A 20,070-nucleotide genomic window follows, 5' to 3' on the forward strand; every position below is an offset into this window, starting at 1 on the left:
TGCTTGCAAATAATCAGGTGATTCTGGTCAGGTAAATGGTGAAAAGATATCTTCTTGTCTTTCTTTTTAGCAGGCATATCAGACACTCACTGGCCGTGCAGTGAAAATTGTGCATACAGACGCTCATCAAAGTTTCCAAATCTGTCATTGCTTAACTCTTGAATATTTTCTATCATGAATACTATCACTGAAAAGCTTATAATTTCTGCTTTCCAAAGAAATTGATGTCATTAAGATATGTTCAGTACTTTAGGAGTAATGGCAGGTTGAAGTTGGTACAACAGAGTACACTCTCTGCTCGCGTGACATCGGGAAACTGCCGGTGAATTTTAAGTCACGGGAAAGCGGTCAGGCTCTCTCTCTTCTGATCAGTTTCTGACTGGATTACTGGTGAATATCAATCAGATAACTTTCATCGGGATGTTCTCTCGCTCTCACTGTTTCTGATAAAGTATTCAGGAAAATTTTCCATCTGCTAGTTTTGATGTTATGATTCACGGGAGACTTTGAAGTGCATTTTCATAGCTTTATCTACTTATTTTTTCAACTCAAACTGATTCATGTAAATAAATAACTATTTTAGAATATAACTGTAGTTGTTTTGATGAAAAATACTGGTATTTTAGTGGTCGGAATGATAGTTTAAAAAAACAGAATTTTCCTTTAGAATTTACTGGTATAATTCAGAATTCATTGTTCCATCAATGATGGCAAGCCGTCCTGGCCCAGATGCAGCAAAACAGGCCCAAACCATGATACTACCACCACCATGTTTCACAGATGGGATAAGGATTTTATGCTGGAAAGCAGGGTTTCCTTTCTCCAAACATAACGATTTTCATTTAAAGCAAAAAGTTCTATTTTGGTCTCATCTGTCCACAAAACATCTGTCCACGTGATCTTTAGCAAACTGCAGACAAGCAGCAATGTTCTTTTTGGAGAGCAGTGGCTTTCTCCTTGCAACTCTGCCATGCACACCATTGTTGATCAGTGTTCTCCTGATGGTGGACTCATGAACATTAGCCAATGTGAGAGAGGCCTTCAGTTGCTTAGAAGTTACCCTGGGGTCCTTTGTGACCTCGCCGACTATTACATGCCTTGCTCTTGGCATGGTCGACCACTCCTGGGGAGGGTAGCAATGGTCTTGAATTTCCTCCATTTGTACACTATCTGTCTGACTGTGGATTGGTGGAGTCCAAACTCTTTAGAGATGGTTTTGTAACCTTTTCCAGCCTGATGAGCATCAACAATGCTTTTTCTGAGGTCCTCAGAAATCTCCTTTATTCATGTCATGATCCACTTCCACAAACATGTGTTGTGAAGATCAGACTTTGATAGATCCCTGTTCTTTAAATAAAACAGGATGCCCACTCACACCTGATTGTCATCCCATTGATTGAAAACACCTGACTCTAATTTCACCTTCAAATTAACTGCTAATCCTAGAGGTTCACATACTTTTACCACTCACAGATATGTAATATTGGATCATTTTCCTCAATAAATAAATGACCAAGTATAATATTTTTGCCTCATTTGTTTAACTGGGTTCTCTTTATCTACTTTTAGGACTTGTGTGAAAATCTGATGATGTTTTAGGTCATATTTATGCAGAAATATAGAAAATTCTAAAGGGTTCACAAACTTTCAAGCATCACTGTATGTATCTGCCAATTTCCATGTAAATATCTTGAAAAATAAAAAAGTTATTAAGAAAAAGCATTTACCCTTGTGTCTCATTGGTTAATGAGGCCCATTTTGGACCATGTGATTCTAGTACAGAATATTATGGCAGTTTTCTAAAAATTAAGCCATTTTTTCAATCTTTGGTAATATCTCAAGAACGAATAAACATTTTAAATCTGTAAAAAGTATGTTGTTCTGCATTCAATTCTGAATTCAATGAGTTAAATGCATCAATTTGGACTGAATTTGAATTTTCATCTCATATGCCTATTTTTAGCATCAAATCTATGACTAATTTTACATAAAATAAGTTTTAAAATCAATCCGCTGGAGGATCCCTTTAATAAAAGTGTTTAGAGTTGGCAAATTGCTGTTGTATAAGAGGAATAAAATACCTCATGGTGTGCTCGTATTTAAAAGAAATTGACATTGGGTTCTAGCACCTCAACCTGAATCAGGCCACCTAATGATTGATTATTTTCCTGTAACTGCACAGCCCATCTTCTGATTTTACTTCCATCTTAAAGCAATAGCTCATGTCAAGGCTGTTCTCTTGAATTCAAGGCATCACACTCTGGCTCTGGTTGAATCGTCAAACACAGTCTACTCATTCGGATGTGGAGAGCAAGGACAGCTGGAAAATGGGCAGAGGACCAATCAGTATGTGCCACTTCCTGTCCAACTGCCACCAGGTCAGTACATTATTAGCACACTTTTGAAAACAAATGATTGTCTTTACTTTAGTCAGTAACAGCTGGTCATTAAAGATGTGTAATCATATTCTTGTATTTTTTTTTAAATAGACTGTAACCCTGATCAGATGATTAAGAAAATTACTGCTGGAGGGAATCTTTCTGTCCTCTTTACCTCTATAATGGTGAGCAGTATAACTCTTGTTTAAAAACGACAGAGGCTTATTTAATGAAAGCTTACATTTTCACTGTCCTTCTCATACTTTTTTCAAAGGATGATGTTCAAGCAAGTTCAAATCAGAGATCATGCAAAGGGCCTGCAGTGTTGGATATTGAAATGATTGACCACTGGATTTCAGCCTGTGACTCAAACGTATGGAGAAAAAAGCAAAGGTATGAAGGAAAGCATCACTATACTTGAGTAGCACTTTTCCAAAGAATTCCTTGAAAAACAGATTGTAAAAATGAGTGCCAAATTGAATGTTAATGATACAAAAGTAGTCAAATGAGAGCCAGTAGTGGATGTTGATTAATTTTCTACAACAGCAGCTCTGACAGCAGTTTGCAAAGCAAATCTATGGTAATAGTGGCTTGAATAGTGGACTCACAACATTTAAGGCTACATCCACACGACAACGGCAACGAGATGTTATTTAAAAATATATCGCGTCCAAATGGGCAACGATCAGTAAAATATCAGGTCCATATGGCAACGCAACGCTTGCTGAAAACGATGCAATACACATGCCACACCTCTAGGGGCGCTGTAAGATGGTCCCTTTGGAGACACCAGAACAATAAAAGAAGTAAGGATGCATGCGCATAAACTATTATGCGCGAGACTTCATATTAGCCACAAAGTCAGGAAAATCTGTTCGTAAAATTACATTATAATGACCAAATACAATGAAAGGTATTTTTCCAGTCTCACCTGTGAAAGGTAATCCCATGTGATCTCGTTTGGACGGCAAACCTGTTGGTACAGTTAAACGCAGCTAATCTTTATTCTCCGCTTTGACCTATCCAATATGGCGGCGAGGATGACGTATGATTCTATGCGGAAGGCGGCGTCTTTAATGGTCCGGAATAAATTGAATGCTACACGTTGATGGATTAATTTGTTGTTTCTCACCTGTGAAAGGTAATCCCATGTGATCTCATTTGGATGGTAAACCTGTTGGTACAGTTAAACGCAGCACATGAATCTTTATTCTCCGCTTTGACCTATCCAATATGGCGGCGAGGATGACGTATGATTCTACGCGGAAGGCGGCGTCTTTAATGGTCCGGAATAAATTGAATGCTACACGTTGATGGATTAATTTGCTCTTCTACGCCTTTTTTGAGGAATGTATTGTAGGACTAAAACCAACATCTGAAGAGGTGAGATCGCTCCTTTTTTTCCCTATTTTTGCTGGCGGGATTGACTCTGCCCTAAGGGCAGAGTCTCTCTCTCTCACTTTGCACCATTACACAATAAATATTCACAGTGAAAATATTTTGTAAGCGCGTTTCATGAACCAAGTTATAGGATTTGTTGACAACTCGCATCGAGTTCGTTACACTTCTACCCGGTGTGAAGCACTCACAGTCATGTGGTTGTGACGTCATCGTAAACAAATCCGTTCTACTCATCCAGACGACTTCGCAACGGCAACGTTGCCAGATCTTTCCCCTCTGGAACCCGTTCTCAAAAAGATTGCGTTTTGGGCACCCAAAACGCCGGTGCCGTGTGGACGCCAGGCCTAAACGATAAGCAATTGTATCGGAGTCACCTGAATCCGTTGCCATGTGGACAGGGCCTAAGACTTTTCATGATTTCCTAACAACCCCCCCCCCCCAATCTGTTAGGCAACAGATGAGTTTCTACAGCTTTGAGGTGGATTTTGTCAACAGAAATCAGATCACAAACAGCACAGTAGTCTTAATGAATGTGAACATTGGGACATTTCTACCTAATGGTGCAAAATAAAGGGTATTCTTCATGCAAAAAGGTTCATTATGCACCATCAGTGTATAATGAGTGTATAATCAGTGTACTGCACCCTGAAAGTCTTGACAATTGCATATGCAAATCTGTACAACCAAAGAGAAAAGCCTTTTATTCTTTTATTTTTTTCTAAATTATGAACAAGGGTGGCATGGTGGTGCAGTGGTTAGCACTGGGTTTGAACTGGTTGACTGGGGACTTTCTGTGTCAAATTATATATCCACAGTCCACAGGTCTGCAGATTAGGTCAACTGGCTACTCTAAATTGCCCATAAGTGTGAATGTGAATTTGCTCAGGAATCCCCTCAAATTAAATAACTTCCCAGCCACAGAATAGTCTGTTTTTGTTTTGTTTTTTTTAGATATTACAGAAATAAACATATAATCACAATGACCAAATTTCAGACGGAACTAAATTTCACCAATTTTATGAAATCGAAAGACCATCTAGCTTTAAATGCTGTTAGGACCACGTAGAGGGTATTGACTGTTACTAGAGTCAGGCGTCTAAAATAAATGGATATCCAGAAGGCCACACCCTTATTTCTGCACAAAAAATCCTGTAGATCCTGATGGTGTGATATATCCCTGTTTTAAGGCTTCAGTGACATATTCCTCCATAGACTTGTTCTCAGACTTGTTGAGGTGTAGTGTTTGATAACACATCAGCGGCACGGTCATATGGGCAGTGTGGACGAAGTGTGCTTTCCATTACACTGCCAATATTACTCTGAAATCCTTGATAAAGCCTGTTGTATTACATTATATGGCATTTAGCAAATGCCCTTATCCAGAGCAATGTACAACAAGGGCAAAAGTCAGGTACACAACGTGCTGAACTTCTAGACAAAGTTTTAGTGCCAACTGAACAAGTGACAGAATAACACTTTGTGTAATATTCTGTTGGAGGCTCTATACTCAGCAAACAGCCAAGGAAAACAAAACAAAACAATTCAACCATACAAATGAACAGACAAAGTACAACTAAATAGAGAAAAATAAAACTCCAACAGCTAACCCCAGGCTAGATGGTACACAGCCTAGTTGGTCTACGCCGATATGCAGTTACACAGTGGGCAGGGGAGAGGTGCAGCCTGGAGAGGTGAGCCTTCAGTCTGCACTTGAAGGTGATCAGGGAGTCGGCAGTTCTGACCCCAATGGGAAGGTCATTCCACCAACAGGGAGCCAGGACAGACAGCAGTCTTAAGCGGGTTGGGCAGGAGCAGAGAGGAGGAGGCCAGGCGACCAGTAGTAGCGGAGCGTAGGGATCTGGCTAGCACGTAGGGGTGGATCAGACTTTGGAGGTATGTTGGCCCTAACCCCTTGACAGCCTGGTAAGCTAGCACCAGTGTCTTAAATTGGATACGTTAGATAAATTTGCCTGTGGAAGAAGGGTCACAATTTCTTGTCATAATGTTTTCAAGCACACAACCGAACCCAACTCTACCAACCAATCAGCATTCTCCTGGAAGGTGGTTGATTCACAGCATTGTAGAGAATATATAATTAACATCTTGCCTTTACATAAACCCTGCTTCTGTATCAGGACACAAATATGCAAACATGCTGTAATACAGAACTACAAACGAGCCCTCATACAGTACATATGGCAGAGCTATTACCTGTTATCCAGTTATTGAACTTATTGTGTCCTTTGTATTGTAGGGAAATCAAGAGAATATTCTCATCAGCATCATGCATCAGCGGGAGTTTCATTGAGAAAAGGTACAATTGTGCAATAATACATTCATGTTCACTTTTAGTCCATATTCATAAATATGCTAATCACAGAAATGTGTGACTTTTTATCGTTAGCAATGACAAACATTACAAAACATCAGTAGTGACTTCTGGTCTGGATTTATCATTGACTCGTCTTGCTTTTGAGGAGCTGGCCAAAAAGAGCAAAGTTCTATCAGTGGTATGGCTTTGTTGATGAAACATTAAAGATAAGAAATGTATTTTATATTCATTATAGTTGTACATACTTGCCTGAAGTCATAACTCATCAACTTGCTTTCTTCACAGATAGAGACAACTGTTGAGAAGAATCTTTTGCCCTCTCTGAGCTCAACTGCTGCTGGTGTGGAAGCTCTGAGGGTTTACCTCATCCTGCCTGAACTCCTCCGAGTGCTGAATAAACAAGAGCGTGGCACACAGCTGACTATCTCTCTGGCTTCTGCCGTCTTAAAACTGGAGCCTGAGTCAATGGATGTCTTGAGTATGGACACTTTATGAACCGTTGCCACTTATTTGCATTCGTCAATTCATTTATTCAGTCATTCACAATATTAAATGAAACTATAAATGGATAAAAACACTATGATCATTTCTATTTAATAAATAAAAATATAAACATGTTCCAAAAGGACAACAACACATCAGGATTGTTATTGAGAAATCAATTTTGCCATGGCAACAGTGTGTTCATTATTTTCCTAAAACAGCACACCTCAAGGGTTTTATTCCTTGAAAAATGTTGAAAAGTGCCTTGAAAATATTCTGTTTATATTGTACTATTGGTGCTTATTATGTGTGGAATTTCCTTCAGCCAGCCTGTGGACCAAACTACCATACTCCTACTACAGGACTCTGGTGAAGATGTTTCGCTCAGTGTGTGCTCACTTCATGTCACTGATGACGACTAAAATATGTGACCACTGGACTGAAGTAAAGCCTGTGCTAGAGGTTCTGCAGAAGCTTTACAATGTAAGAACTGGAGTTTTGTCTTGAATTAATTTTTGAGGTATATAATAATAATAATAATAATAATAATAATAATAATAAGTATAAGCAGCTAATATAATGAGTATTTAGTGTATTATCAATAAACTGTCACATTTCATGCAGATCAATAGTCAGAGAAACGAGCGGTTGACTGAGGGTTACTTCCTTAGCAAGGAACTCCATTACTTTTTCAACTTGGTAAGTGCTAAAATTATTCCAAGTATTGGTATTTTGAAATACAAGTTATTTTGTATCAGGGTTCCTATTCTTGATTTGTTAGGTGAAAATTTATCCTCTGAAGCATCTGATCCTTAAAATGAATCAGCTTGAAGACCCTTGGGTAAGATGATCATGAACATTAAATTTCTAAAAGCTTTTTAAAACTATAGGCTTGTTGAGAATTTATGATGCTGTAGGTGAATATCTCACAAGAGTGCAGTTATAATGAATACACTGATTCACCACCATAGGCCATCACAGCCATTCATTATAACTGCACTCTTGCTCGTGTGATATTGCTTTTACATAACAGTTCTACAAACAAGAAATTATTCTCAAGTAATGTTTTGGCCATAGTATAGCCAAATGTTCTGTTTATTTTTGCCATGGTAGCAGAAATAGATCCTGCAGAAACTACACTCAATTTAAAGCACGGGCGATTGCTCTAAGACAACGAGGGAGGCTCAGCCTCCTCTAAAAATGACGAACATCGCGTAGGATGAATTGCGCTAGGCTTATGTTATAGCCGACCTTATAACATTGCTATTTCAGATCCAGAATCATAGAAATATATGTGCTCAACCCAACTACAGTGCGAAATCATTCCGTTATAACTTTCCCCAGTTCGCCTAATGTGTGCGTGAGTTTTTCCCCCTCGTGACAGCGCGATGCAGCCCAGCCTCAGTGGACTTCAATGGCATTTGGGAGCTATGCGCTTTTCAATCTCAAAATGCAAGACGGTTATTGGACAAATACTGCGAAAATGCCCGCCCCACGGACTCCCAGCCTCACAGTGGGAGGGACATGGCAGTTTCCGCAAGGAGACTGGTGATTGGTGAAAGCGGCCGGATATTTTCTTTGATTGACAGCTCGTTTCAACTATAGACAGGCAGCGGTGAATTTCAGTTCAGTCCCATGCGGATTCGCAAGTGCTGTGGTGTATTGTAAGAGATCAGCTTACATTTCGATTTCATTCATTACATACGGTTTCTACCAGCTTTTTTAGTTTGTATATATTTTCATTGTAAATAAAGTGTAAATATAGTGTTGTCAAGTTTGCTATCTTAGTTCCAGAAATTTCGTTTATTTGAGTGACTGAACTTGAACTTGAGGGGGCTAGTCAGCTAGCAAGAAAGCTGCGCACGGATGCCAAGCATTGCTGATTTAATTTTGGCGAAGCCATTTGCCAGTCTTCCTTTCGAGGAAAAAATTAAAATTAAAGAGCAGGGTAGACCAATGCCTCAAATGGACTTGGTGAAAAAGGTAAGGAATAATACTCGTTTCTTTCAGCTCTCCTGGTACGAGAAAGTGAATTGGCTAACAGCAAGTGACCCACATCAACAACAGTAAATAGGCTACTTTAGTAATATGTCATGGATGGACCAAAAATATAGAATCTATTTAAAATGTTTATGCTGAGTATATTATATTGGAATATATATTTCTCTGGATATGAATTAAACACAGCTACAATTTGGAAAACATTTTTAAACAAAAACACAGCTGAGAACATTTCACACTACAGACCTGGATTAAAAGTGAAGGGTTATCAAAATTGTCAATAAAACATTTCTCAGTCAAAATAAGTAAAATATAGGGAAAGTGTCATTGAATGAAATGTGTGGCACCCAGCTCTATGTTTGGCTCCCCAAGGTTGCTTGTGCCTATTCCAGAACACTCTGCTGTTACTGCTGAGGTTCCTGACAAAGAGCTGCTTTCAATAATGATCAATTTTTAAACAACATGCCACAATTTTAAAATATAAAATGTTAAAATATACCCCTCCCCCAACACCACCATCATGTATATTGGACAGTAGACTAATGGGCCAAAAGAACCTGTTATTTCACAGTTTGTGACCCTGCCAACAATCAGCCAGATCAGAGGCAAGAGTATGGGCAAAATTGATGTGTTTTTTTTCTTTTTTCTTTTAAAATTTGGAAATATCGTAACCGGCCAGCCTCCCCTGTTTGAAAGACTACCAGCCGCCACTGATTTAAAGTATGTCAGTTAGCTCACTAACTAGCTCACATTGATATGTACATTCGCATTAAAAGTGCTTCTGGGAAAACTGGTGTCCCTTCTTTACTTTCATTTTCATGCTTTCATATTTTAAAGCAAAAGTTATATTCGAGAAAAGAATAATTTGCCATTTTATGTGGCAAACACAGATGAGCAGAGTGATACACACAGTGAAACATCCAAATGCGGTTATCTAGTATAATAAGCAGCAAAGTTTGTTTGTTTGTTTGTTTGTTTGTTTGTTTGTTTGTTTGTTTGTTTGTGCTAACGTCACCATTTCTCGATGGATTTTCACCAAATTTGGCAAGTAGGTCCAGGGATGGCCCGGAATTTTGCAGATATAAACAAAATTAATGTATGGGCCCCAGGGAGGTCCCTGGGGGGCACAACATCCACCCATCCCCTCCCTCAATGCCTTTCACGTTACATTTATCAACACAAACTCTCAACAGATCTTCACTAAACTTGGCATGTAGGTACGGGAGATGACCACAATTTGGCAGAACTCAGAAATTCTATATTTGGGCCCCAGTGTCCAAATATCCCAGTAGTGGATGTTTGGATATTTGTTTGTCTTGGGTTAATGTCACCATTTCTCGACAGATCTTCACTAAATTTTACATGGAAGTCTAATTTTGCAAAATCCGGGTAACACTGGGTAACCTGCCCGTCAGAAGTATAGGCAATCTTGGAATGCTGCTTGACCAATCAAATTAGTGGACCGGAATTATCTGTTGGATAATGGGGAATTACTGTAAAAATTGGTTAGGGACTGGACACAGAATGTGATGCTTATTAGAGTATTTCTTGGACTCGTTACCATGGTCCAATAGCAGACGTCAATACACAGGCAGATGGGGTTAACACAGGTAATCCATGATGATAAATGGAGCAAAAAGCAGGAGTCTAACTCAGGAAACAAGGAACTCATAAAAACAGAATCACAACAAAAAGGCTCAGAATTAATTGCACAATACGCAATACAACTTTGCAAAGATATAGTTTATTTTATTAAGCTTCCACCTCAGATACAATAAATAAACACATAATTTAAAAAAAAAAAGTGAGGGTCACACAATAGAGCTAGGCTTCAATAACAGTGTGCCCTATAATAATAATAATTAAAAAAAAGCATATACATATAAATAGAACTAAGTAATAAATATAAATACATTATCACATCAAATCACAAAAAAACATATAAATAGAACTAAATAATAATAATCTTTACTTAACTGATATTCAAAAGCCGTTCAGCAGAAGCCTAAGAAATATTCGCCTCACAGAAACGTGCTTGTGGAAACCACGAATTAAAATATATTCTAAAAATCTCATAACAAAAGAATATAAAATTTACAATTATAATGTTCCAATTACTATGGCCTAATATCGTTTATAATATTATTCATATTTAAAAACTGACTGAAAATCTCTAAACCTACTCAATAACAGCAAGGATTAGTTGTTAAAATATTTTGGGAAGAGCAGCACTTAAGGCAAATGGATTTCCAAGTATTAAAAACATTAATGTCAAAAGCATTGTTAAAAGCATTAGTATAATAAGTAGTTAACTGAGATTTAAATTGCTTAACAGATCTACAAGAACGTAAAGAAACTGGCAGGGTGTTCCAACGCTTAGGCAATCTGTTAAAATAACTCGTCTAAAAGAGTTTAGTTTCGCACTTCGGAATTATCAAATCAAAAACAGAGCTATTACGAGTAGTACGAAATGGCACCCTAGGTTTAATAAATTCATGAATCGAAAAGTCTGAGTCCTAAACAACACTTAAAATAGAATAGCAAATCACTGATTTCATGACGATAAGATATTGGCAGTAAATTAAATTTAACTAATCGGGCTTTATAACTAATACTATCTCTCCATTTTAAATTAAACTTTGTTGCCCTCCTCTATATACTTTCGAATTTAGAGACATTACCTATAGAATGGGGTGCCCATATTTCTCATCTCATCTCATTATCTCTAGCCGCTTTATCCTGTTCTACAGGGTTGCAGGCAAGCTGGAGCCTATCCCAGCTGACTACAGGCGAAAGGCGGGGTACACCCTGGACAAGTCGCCAGGTCATCACAGGGCTGACACATAGACACAGACAACCATTCACACTCACATTCACACCTACGGTCAATTTAGAGTCACCAGTTAACCTAACCTGCATGTCTTTGGACTGTGGGGGAACCGGAGCACCCGGAGGAAACCCACGCGGACACGGGGAGAACATGCAAACTCCGCACAGAAAGGCCCTCGCCGGCCACGGGGCTCGAACCCGGACCTTCTTGCTGTGAGGCGACAGCGCTAACCACTACACCACCGTGCCGCTGTGCCCATATTTCACTAGCATAATCTATATATGATCTTACATAAGCTAGATATAACAGTCTTCTAGTAGATAAATCGAAACTACAAGGGCTATGCCTATGTAGAAAACCCAGCATGCAATAACATTTAGAAATAACATAACATGTGCGTCCCATTTTAAATCACAAGAAATTATAAACCCAAGTCCTTCTCCGAAGATACACGAGCTAAAGAGTCAGTTCCAATTTGATACACATGTTCAATAGGGTTCTTTTTCCTGGTTATAGATAATACTTTACATTTTGATGTATTGTATCTCAGCTTCCAATCTTGACTCCAGCTTTTCAAGTTATCCAAGTCTTCTTGCAAGGAGGAGCAGTCTTCAGTATTGATTATTGCTTTAGAGCACTTAGTATCATCGGCAAAAAGAACTATGGTGTTATTGACGAATATAAAGAAGAAACAAGCGAGGGCCTAAAATGCTGCCCTGAGGTACACCAGAAAGCACTGGAAGACTATTTGATGTAACTCCTTGAACAATGCACCATTGACTACGGTCTTTCAAGTAGCTTTCAAACCATTGCAGAACTGAATCAGGGATGCCATAATGAGACAGTTTGAAAATCAGTCTCTTGTGGGATATACTATCAAAAGCTTTAGCCAGGTCTAAATAAATGTCTGTCTGCATATCTTTATCCAAGCTTTGACCGACGTTATGGTAGAAAGAGAGCAGGTGTGTGATAGTAGAACGTCCCTTTAAAAATCCATGTTGGCAGTTGGTAAATGATCGAGAAAAATGGTCCATTACACGGTTAAATATACAACATTCCATAACTTTAGAGATCACACAGAGCAATGAAATCAGGCGATAATTTATTACATCTTCCTTGTTTCCTTTCTTATGCACTGGAACAACAAGGGACGTTTTCCACTCTTTAGGTACAGCACCAAGAGCAAGAGACAGATTGAACAGCATACATAATGATGGCGTTAGTTCTTCTGAACATTCCTTGAGAACAAACGACGGCAACTTGTCTGGTCCAGGAGCCTGAGGATTCACCTGTTTAAGCACCTTTGATGTCTTGGTTTCTGTGAGGATGATGCTGGTCAACAGGAAAGAATTCTCTCGGTTTGGTAACGATGACTGTACCTCCTCGTCATCTTTGATGAACGTTGAGAAGAAGAACTTGTTGAATGCCTCAGCCTTGTCTGCATCAGATATGAAGGAACTGTTATTATAAAAGACTCTTGTTGGAATAGAGTCAGTCTTTGTTTTGCTACAAAAAAACAACCAAAAGCATTTTGGATTATCCTTAATAGCTTCCCCCAGCGACTTTGTGTATTCTTTGTATTTAAGATAAGATAAGATAAGATAAGATAAGATAAGATAAGATAAGATAAGATAAGATAAGATAATAAAGACTTATCTTATCTTATCTTATCTTATCTTATCTTATCTTATCTTATCTTATCTTATCTTATCTTGTCATTGTCACTTTTCCAAAGGTACAACGAAATTGAAGGTGCTGTTGACTCATTATGAGTTATAGAAAGAAAAAAAAAAGGGGAGAACAAATAAAGTATAAAAATAAATAGTCAAGTATACAGAGTTGCACTGGTAAAATGGTATAAACAGAATATAAACAGAAATCTATTGTATGGTTCTATATGTACATGGATTGCACTGATAAGAAAATATATACACCCACATATATATCTCATCTCATCATCTGTAGCCGCTTTATCCTGTTCTACAGGGTCGCAGGCAAGCTGGAGCCTATCCCAGCTGACTACGGGCGAAAGGCGGGGTACACCCTGGACAAGTCGCCAGGTCATCACAGGGCCGACACATAGACACAGACAACCATTCACACTCATGGTCAATTTAGAGTCACCAGTTAACCTAACCTGCATGTCTTTGGACTGTGGGGGAAACCGGAGCACCCAGAGGAAACCCATGCGGACACGGGGAGAACATGCAAACTCCGCACAGAAAGGCCCTCGCCGGCCACGGGGCTTGAACCCAGACCTTCTTGCTGTGAGGCGACAGCACTAACCACTACACCACCGTGCCGCCCCACACACACATATATATATATATATATATATATATATTGCACAAATTGCACATTGGCCAAGAACAGTTCTATTGCACATTTGAGTTGTGCAATATATATATATATATATATATATATATATATATATATTGCACAAATTGCACATTGGCCAAAAACAGTTCTATTGCACACTTGAGTTTAAAGCCATGATTGCTTTGGGATAAAAACTGTTTTTTAGGTGGTTTGTCCTGGTTTTCATTGTTCTGTATCTCTTGCCTGATGGCAAAAGCTGGAAGAGACAATGACCGGGGTGTGAAGAGTCTTTTGAAATGTCCATTGCTTTCCTGCGGCATCTGGAGGTGTAAATCTGTTCCAGGGTTGGGAGGGGGCAGCCTATTGTTTTCTCTGCTTCCCTAACGACCCTGTGGAGCGTCTTCTTCTCTGAGGATGTGCAGCTGCCGTATCAAACATACAGTCTGTACATGAGTACACTCTCTATGGAGCAGCGATAGAAGGCCCGGAGCAGATTTTGGGGGAGACAGTTCTTTCTGAGGATTCTCAGAAAGTACAGTCTCTGCTGCGCCTTCTTCAGTAGCTCCTTGGTGTTGGCACTCCAGGTTAGGTCGTTCTCCAGCTCAAGGCCGAGAAACCTGAACACCGGGACCCTCTCCACACAGGCCCCATTGATGATGAGTGACTGGATGTCAGCTTTGTTTTTCCTAAAGTCAATAACCAGCTCCTTTGTTTTGGTGGTATTAAGGAGCAGATTGTTGACTTGCACCACTCTGACAGCCGCTCCACCTCGTCCCTGTATGCTAGCTCACCCTTCTCACCCGAGATGAGTTCGACCACGGTCGTGTCATCTGCAAACTTTACAATCTTGTTGCTAAAGTTCTATTTCTTGTCTATTAGATGTTTTAACTCCCTTCAAAGCTGTTTATACTTATCCCACAGCATGGAGCTAGTAGATCTCTTTGTAGCACGTCTAGCTGTTTCTTTTCTTTTCTTTTCTTTTCTTTTCTTTTCTTTTAAGGAGGTATATCGCCGTCAAACCAGGGAGGAGTAGCTGTTGATCTCACTTTCACTTTTGGTACATGGGTATCAATGATGTTGAAAAGTTCAGTTTTCCATGTATTCCAAGCAACATCAGTGTTTGGAGTATCAAAAATCCCAATCAGAGTAGTAGACTGGCGAATGGCATCCTTGAGTTGAGTTATGTTGCAGGCCTTAAAGTTATAAGCATAGCGAGGTCTCTTTTTCATACGACAGTTCTGAACAAAAACATTGAATTTCAAGAGATGTTTCCAAGAGTTTATCACACAGGGTATGAATATGCAGCTAGTTACGGAGAAACATGGAACATATGAACACAACCAGGGAGAAAGAACCAAAATAAAAACACAAACATGTGGTGTTCAATGTGATGCAAATCAGGGAGGGGAAAACCATATCAGTTATAGGATACAGAATATGTGTGATGGTTCAAGGCAATTTTCTACCTCTGAATGTTCACAAATTTGGGATTTGAAATCACAACCCTATCATTACTAGCAGACAAGCAGCTCTACCACTGTCTCTATTCACTGTCCTGTCACTGTCTACTTTTAGGAGCCTTGGCTCGTCAATGATGGGCAACTCGGTATTTTAATCAACTTTTTGGTATGTAGTCATGATTTTATGGGATTTGTATATGATTTTAAATTCTGATATTCATAATATTTTTGGTTGCCTTGGTCAAGTATTTATTTATTTATTTATGCATTTATTTATTGTTTGTTTGTTCTAGAAAAGTGCACAACAACTTGCATGTTATCCATTTATCATTGACACTGAGTGTAAATGCATCGTATTCCACGTAAGTAAACGCAATCATTTGGCATAAAAGTTATAGTTGTAATTACATTGTGTGATCTCTTTTTTCCCCAAAGATTTTACAGGTACAAAAGCCGGGGCCTCTGCAGTATTACACATGTGTAAACAAACTGTGTGTGAACAGAAAAACGGTGTTGACTGATACACTTCTGTTCCTGAAAGAAAACAGACATAATTTTTCTCTCCCTTTAGAGGTTTGTTTAAGATGATATGATTATTTTATTATATGGTACTGAAAAATGTTAAATGACTTTGTTTAAATAACATTTTTCTCTTGTGGACAGGTGACATTTTCTCTAGAGGATGGGATAGATGATGGAGGTCTGCGTCTTGCATTATTCACCCTGCTCGGACAGGAAATTACAAAAGCCTCCAGTGTAATCCAAGCATCTGAGGACTCGGGACTCTTCTGGTTCTCTGCTGATGTAAGTGGAAATGGATTTCCAGTTATGCTTGGAGAGAAAATCAGTACAAAACTGGTGACGTTATCTGATTTTTAATTCATTGTAGGATTCTGATTCCACTCTGGAGGAATTGTTTTACATTGGCATCATCTGTGGATTGGCCTTTTACAATCATGCATTTCTGAACATCGGGTTCCCAGTGGCACTGTTCAAGAAGCTGCTGAACCGCAGTCCAACTTTCAGTGACCTGGAGGAGCTGTCACCAGTGGAGGCCAGGTTGAACATCATTTCTCTTAACAAATACCATACTCCCTGTAAATTCTAAATAAACTTGAAAAAACATGTTTCTTGTTTTCTCCCAACATAGAAGTCTAAAAGATGTACTGATGGAAGATGAGGACGTTTTGGAGATGCTCTATTTGGATTTCACAGTAAGATTAATTATATGGGTTTTACTAGACATTTGAAAGGTCAGTAGTGCCTGTATGAGTTTTGTTTTCTCTCAGGTGAAAGGGAAAGAGCTCATTCCAAATGGAGCAGAAATCCCAGTCACAAAAGCCAACAGGTATGAAGTGCCTCCTTTTTAACCACTATTTCTATTTATTCATGCTATTAGAGAAGATCTTCCCAACCTTTTCCATCAGCTGTTTTACAACCTTTTACCCACTTGAGCAACAAGTCAGACCAGATGTAACAATTAAAACTTACAAAAAAATTACAACTGCAACACAATAATCTTCCACTGGTTAGAGAAGGAGTGGCATGTTGGTGCAGCAAGTAGTGTTGCCATCTCACAACTCCCACTTCGATCCTGAGATTTGGTTACTGTCTGTGTGAAGTTTTGCATTTTCTACCCCTGTCCCTGTGTGGGGTTCCTCATGGCTCTCCAGCTTCCTCCCACCCCCCAAATAGATGTTGTTAAATGGACTGGTGATAGGTTTTGTTCTGTCTGTACTGAAGGAGATTGGCTTGACAAACTGTAGGTGCTAAAGAAGGCAACTGGACTTGCTTGAAATTCTTGAAGACATTTCACTTCTCATCCAAAAGGCTTCTTCATTTCTGTCTGACTAGTGGGGAGTTCCAGGTATTTATCCGCTAGTGGACCAAAAGCAATCCTAAGGAGAGTTGTTGAGGTCACATGGGTTGTTGACCCTCTCAGTCATTCTGTAGGTGTTAGGGTCACTGGAGGCCAGGTGTGAGCGGTGTTAGCAGCCTAGAGAGTCGTTTGGGTGATCTGTGGGTCATTGGCTCTCTCTGCCATCATGTGAATCATTGAAGTCAGCTGAGACTTGGGCTACATCCACACGACAACGGCAACGAGATGTTATTTAAAAATATATCGCGTCCAAATGGGCAACGATCAGTAAAATATCAGGTCCATATGGCAATGCAACGCTTGCTGAAAACGATGGAATACACATGCCACACCTCTAGGGGCGCTGTAAGACGGTCCCTTCGGAGACACCAGAACAATAGAAGAAGTAAGGACGCATGCGCATAAACTATTATGCGCGAGACTTCATATTAGCCACAAAGTCAGGAAAATCTGTTCGTAAAATTACATTATAATGACCAAATACAATGAAAAGTATTTTTCCAGTCTCACCTGTGAAAGGTAATCCCATGTGATCTCATTTGGACAGCAAACCTGTTGGTACAGTTAAACGCAGCTAATCTTTATTCTCCGCTTTGACCTATCCAATATGGCAGCGAGGATGACGTATGATTCTACGCAGAAGGCGGCGTCTTTAATGGTCCGGAATAAATTGAATGCTACACGTTGATGGATTAATTTGTTGTTTCTCACCTGTGAAAGGTAATCCCATGTGATCTCGTTTGGACGGTAAACCTGTTGGTACAGTTAAATGCAGCACATGAATCTTTATTCTCCGCTTTGACCTATCCAATATGGCGGCGAGGATGACGTATGATTCTACGCGGAAGGTGGCGTCTTTAATGGTCCGGAATAAATTGAATGCTACACATTGATGGATTAATTTGCTCTTCTACACCCTTTTTGAGGAATGTATTGTAGGACTTAAACCATCATCTGAAGAGGTGAGATTGCTCCTTTTTTTCCCTATTTTTGCTGGCGGGATTGACTCTGCCCTAAGGGCAGAGTCTCTCTCTCTCTCTCTCTCTCTCTCTCTCTCACACACACTTTGCACCATTACACAATAAATATTCACAGTGAAAATATTTTGTAAGCGCGTTTCATGAACCAAGTTATAGGATTTGTTGACAACTCACATCGAGTTTGTTACACTTCTACTCGGCGTGAAGCACTCACAGTCATGTGGTTGTGACGTCATAGTAAACAAATCCGTTCTACTCATCCAGACGACTTCACAACGGCAACGTTGCCAGAACTTTCCACTCTGGAACCCGTTCTCAAAAAGATTGCGTTTTGGGCACCCAAAATGCCGGTGCCGTGTGGATGCCAGGCCTAAACGATAAGCAATTGTATCGGAGTCACCTGAATCCGTTGCCGTGTGGACAGGGCCTTGGTGTGGATGTGTATTCAGTTTTCTGAGAAGTGTGCCAAGGACTGCATTGTAGGTGGCTGATAAGTGGTGTCTCAGACCACCTCCTCTGTTCAGTGATGGTCGTTCCAGGTACTTGAAATTCTTGAAGATATTTCACCTCTCATCCAAAAGGCTTTTTCAGTTCTGTCTGATGAGTGGGAAGTTCCAGGTATTTATCCTCTAGTGGACCAAAAGCAACCATAAGGAGAGCTGTTGAGGTCACATGGGTCATTGACCCTCTCAGTCATCCTGTAGGTGTTAGGGTGAGAGGTGAAATGTCTTCAAGAATTTCAAGCAAGTCCAGTTGCCTTCTTTAGCACCTACAGTTTATTATGACCCGGATGACTGTGAACCTTCAGACATATTTGGCTTTACAAAGTATGGTCTAGGAATGTAGACCTCTGCCACCCACAAGATTCTGCCTCACAGATATATCTGGGAGCAACAGTCACCGACGCAAACACAGCTGTTCAGAGATGTTTCTCGGTTTATTGTTGTATATATTCACATTCAAGTGAGTTGTAGCTGTATGATTGGATGATGGTGATGTGATTCAGAAAGCTAAATTATCGATGTAGGACAAAGCAATGTAAATGGGTGATGGAACATAACATTACAGGTCAGGATATTCTTAAGTAAGCAAAGAGTAGATGTGTGTTCAAAGATAAATCTCAAAGATTTAACTAGTAAAAGCAAATAGCAATCAGAACAGCCTGTACCAGTTTCAAGCATGCCAAAGAGACATGTCTATCAATGTCCTCTACAGTGGTGCTTGAAAGTTTGTGAACCCTTTAGAATTTTCTATATTACTGCATAAATATGACCTAAAGCATCATCAGATTTTCACACAAGTCCTAAAAGTAGATAAAGAGAACCCAGTTAAACAAATGAGAAAAAATTATACTTGCTCATTTATTTATTGAGGAAAATGATCCAATATTACATATCTGTGAGTGGCAAAAGCATGTGAACCTCTAGGATTAGCAGTTAATTTGAAGGTGAAATTAGAGTCAGGTGTTTTCAATCAATGGGATGACAATCAGGTGTGAGTGGGCACCTTGTTTTATTTAAAGAACAGGGATCTATCAAAGTCTGATCTTCACAACACATGTTTGTGGAAGTGTATCATGACACAAACAAATGAGATTTCTGAGGACCTCAGAAAAAGCATTGTTGATGCTCATCAGGCTGGAAAAGGTTACAAAACCATCTCTAAAGAGTTTGGACTCCACCAATCCACAGTGAGACAGATTGTATACAAATGGAGGAAATTCAAGACTATTGTTACCCTTCCCAGGAGTGGTCGACCAACAAAGATCACTCCAAGAGCAAGGCATGTAATAGTCGGCGAGGTCACAAAGGACCCCAGGGTAACTTCTAAGCAACTGAAGGCCTCTCTCACATTGGCTAATGTTAATGTTCATAAGTCCACTATCAGGAGAACACTGAACAACAATGGTGTGCATGGCAGGGTTGCAAGGAAAAAGCCACTGCTCTCCAAAAAGAACATTAGCAAACTGCAGACGAGCAGCAAAGATCATATGGACAAGCCAGAAGA

General features: G+C 39.5%; 1 protein-coding gene across 1 annotated transcript in view; it reads left to right on the forward strand.

The window, feature by feature from the left end:
- Positions 1-20,070, forward strand: part of LOC132888932 (probable E3 ubiquitin-protein ligase HERC3) — a 65,143-nt gene that overhangs the window by 32,999 nt on the left and 12,074 nt on the right. Inside the window, exons 7-22 of the mRNA XM_060925022.1 lie at positions 2,251-2,378; positions 2,490-2,581; positions 2,680-2,771; positions 6,034-6,093; positions 6,184-6,289; positions 6,397-6,589; positions 6,920-7,077; positions 7,219-7,293; positions 7,376-7,435; positions 15,320-15,370; positions 15,498-15,566; positions 15,640-15,777; positions 15,868-16,029; positions 16,115-16,263; positions 16,355-16,418; positions 16,494-16,552. Coding sequence (XP_060781005.1) covers positions 2,251-2,378; positions 2,490-2,581; positions 2,680-2,771; positions 6,034-6,093; positions 6,184-6,289; positions 6,397-6,589; positions 6,920-7,077; positions 7,219-7,293; positions 7,376-7,435; positions 15,320-15,370; positions 15,498-15,566; positions 15,640-15,777; positions 15,868-16,029; positions 16,115-16,263; positions 16,355-16,418; positions 16,494-16,552 — 1,656 coding nt within the window. The remainder of the gene's footprint in view (positions 1-2,250; positions 2,379-2,489; positions 2,582-2,679; positions 2,772-6,033; positions 6,094-6,183; positions 6,290-6,396; positions 6,590-6,919; positions 7,078-7,218; positions 7,294-7,375; positions 7,436-15,319; positions 15,371-15,497; positions 15,567-15,639; positions 15,778-15,867; positions 16,030-16,114; positions 16,264-16,354; positions 16,419-16,493; positions 16,553-20,070) is intronic.

Source organism: Neoarius graeffei, chromosome 7 (assembly GCF_027579695.1).
Source record: "Neoarius graeffei isolate fNeoGra1 chromosome 7, fNeoGra1.pri, whole genome shotgun sequence".
Taxonomy (NCBI): domain Eukaryota; kingdom Metazoa; phylum Chordata; class Actinopteri; order Siluriformes; family Ariidae; genus Neoarius; species Neoarius graeffei.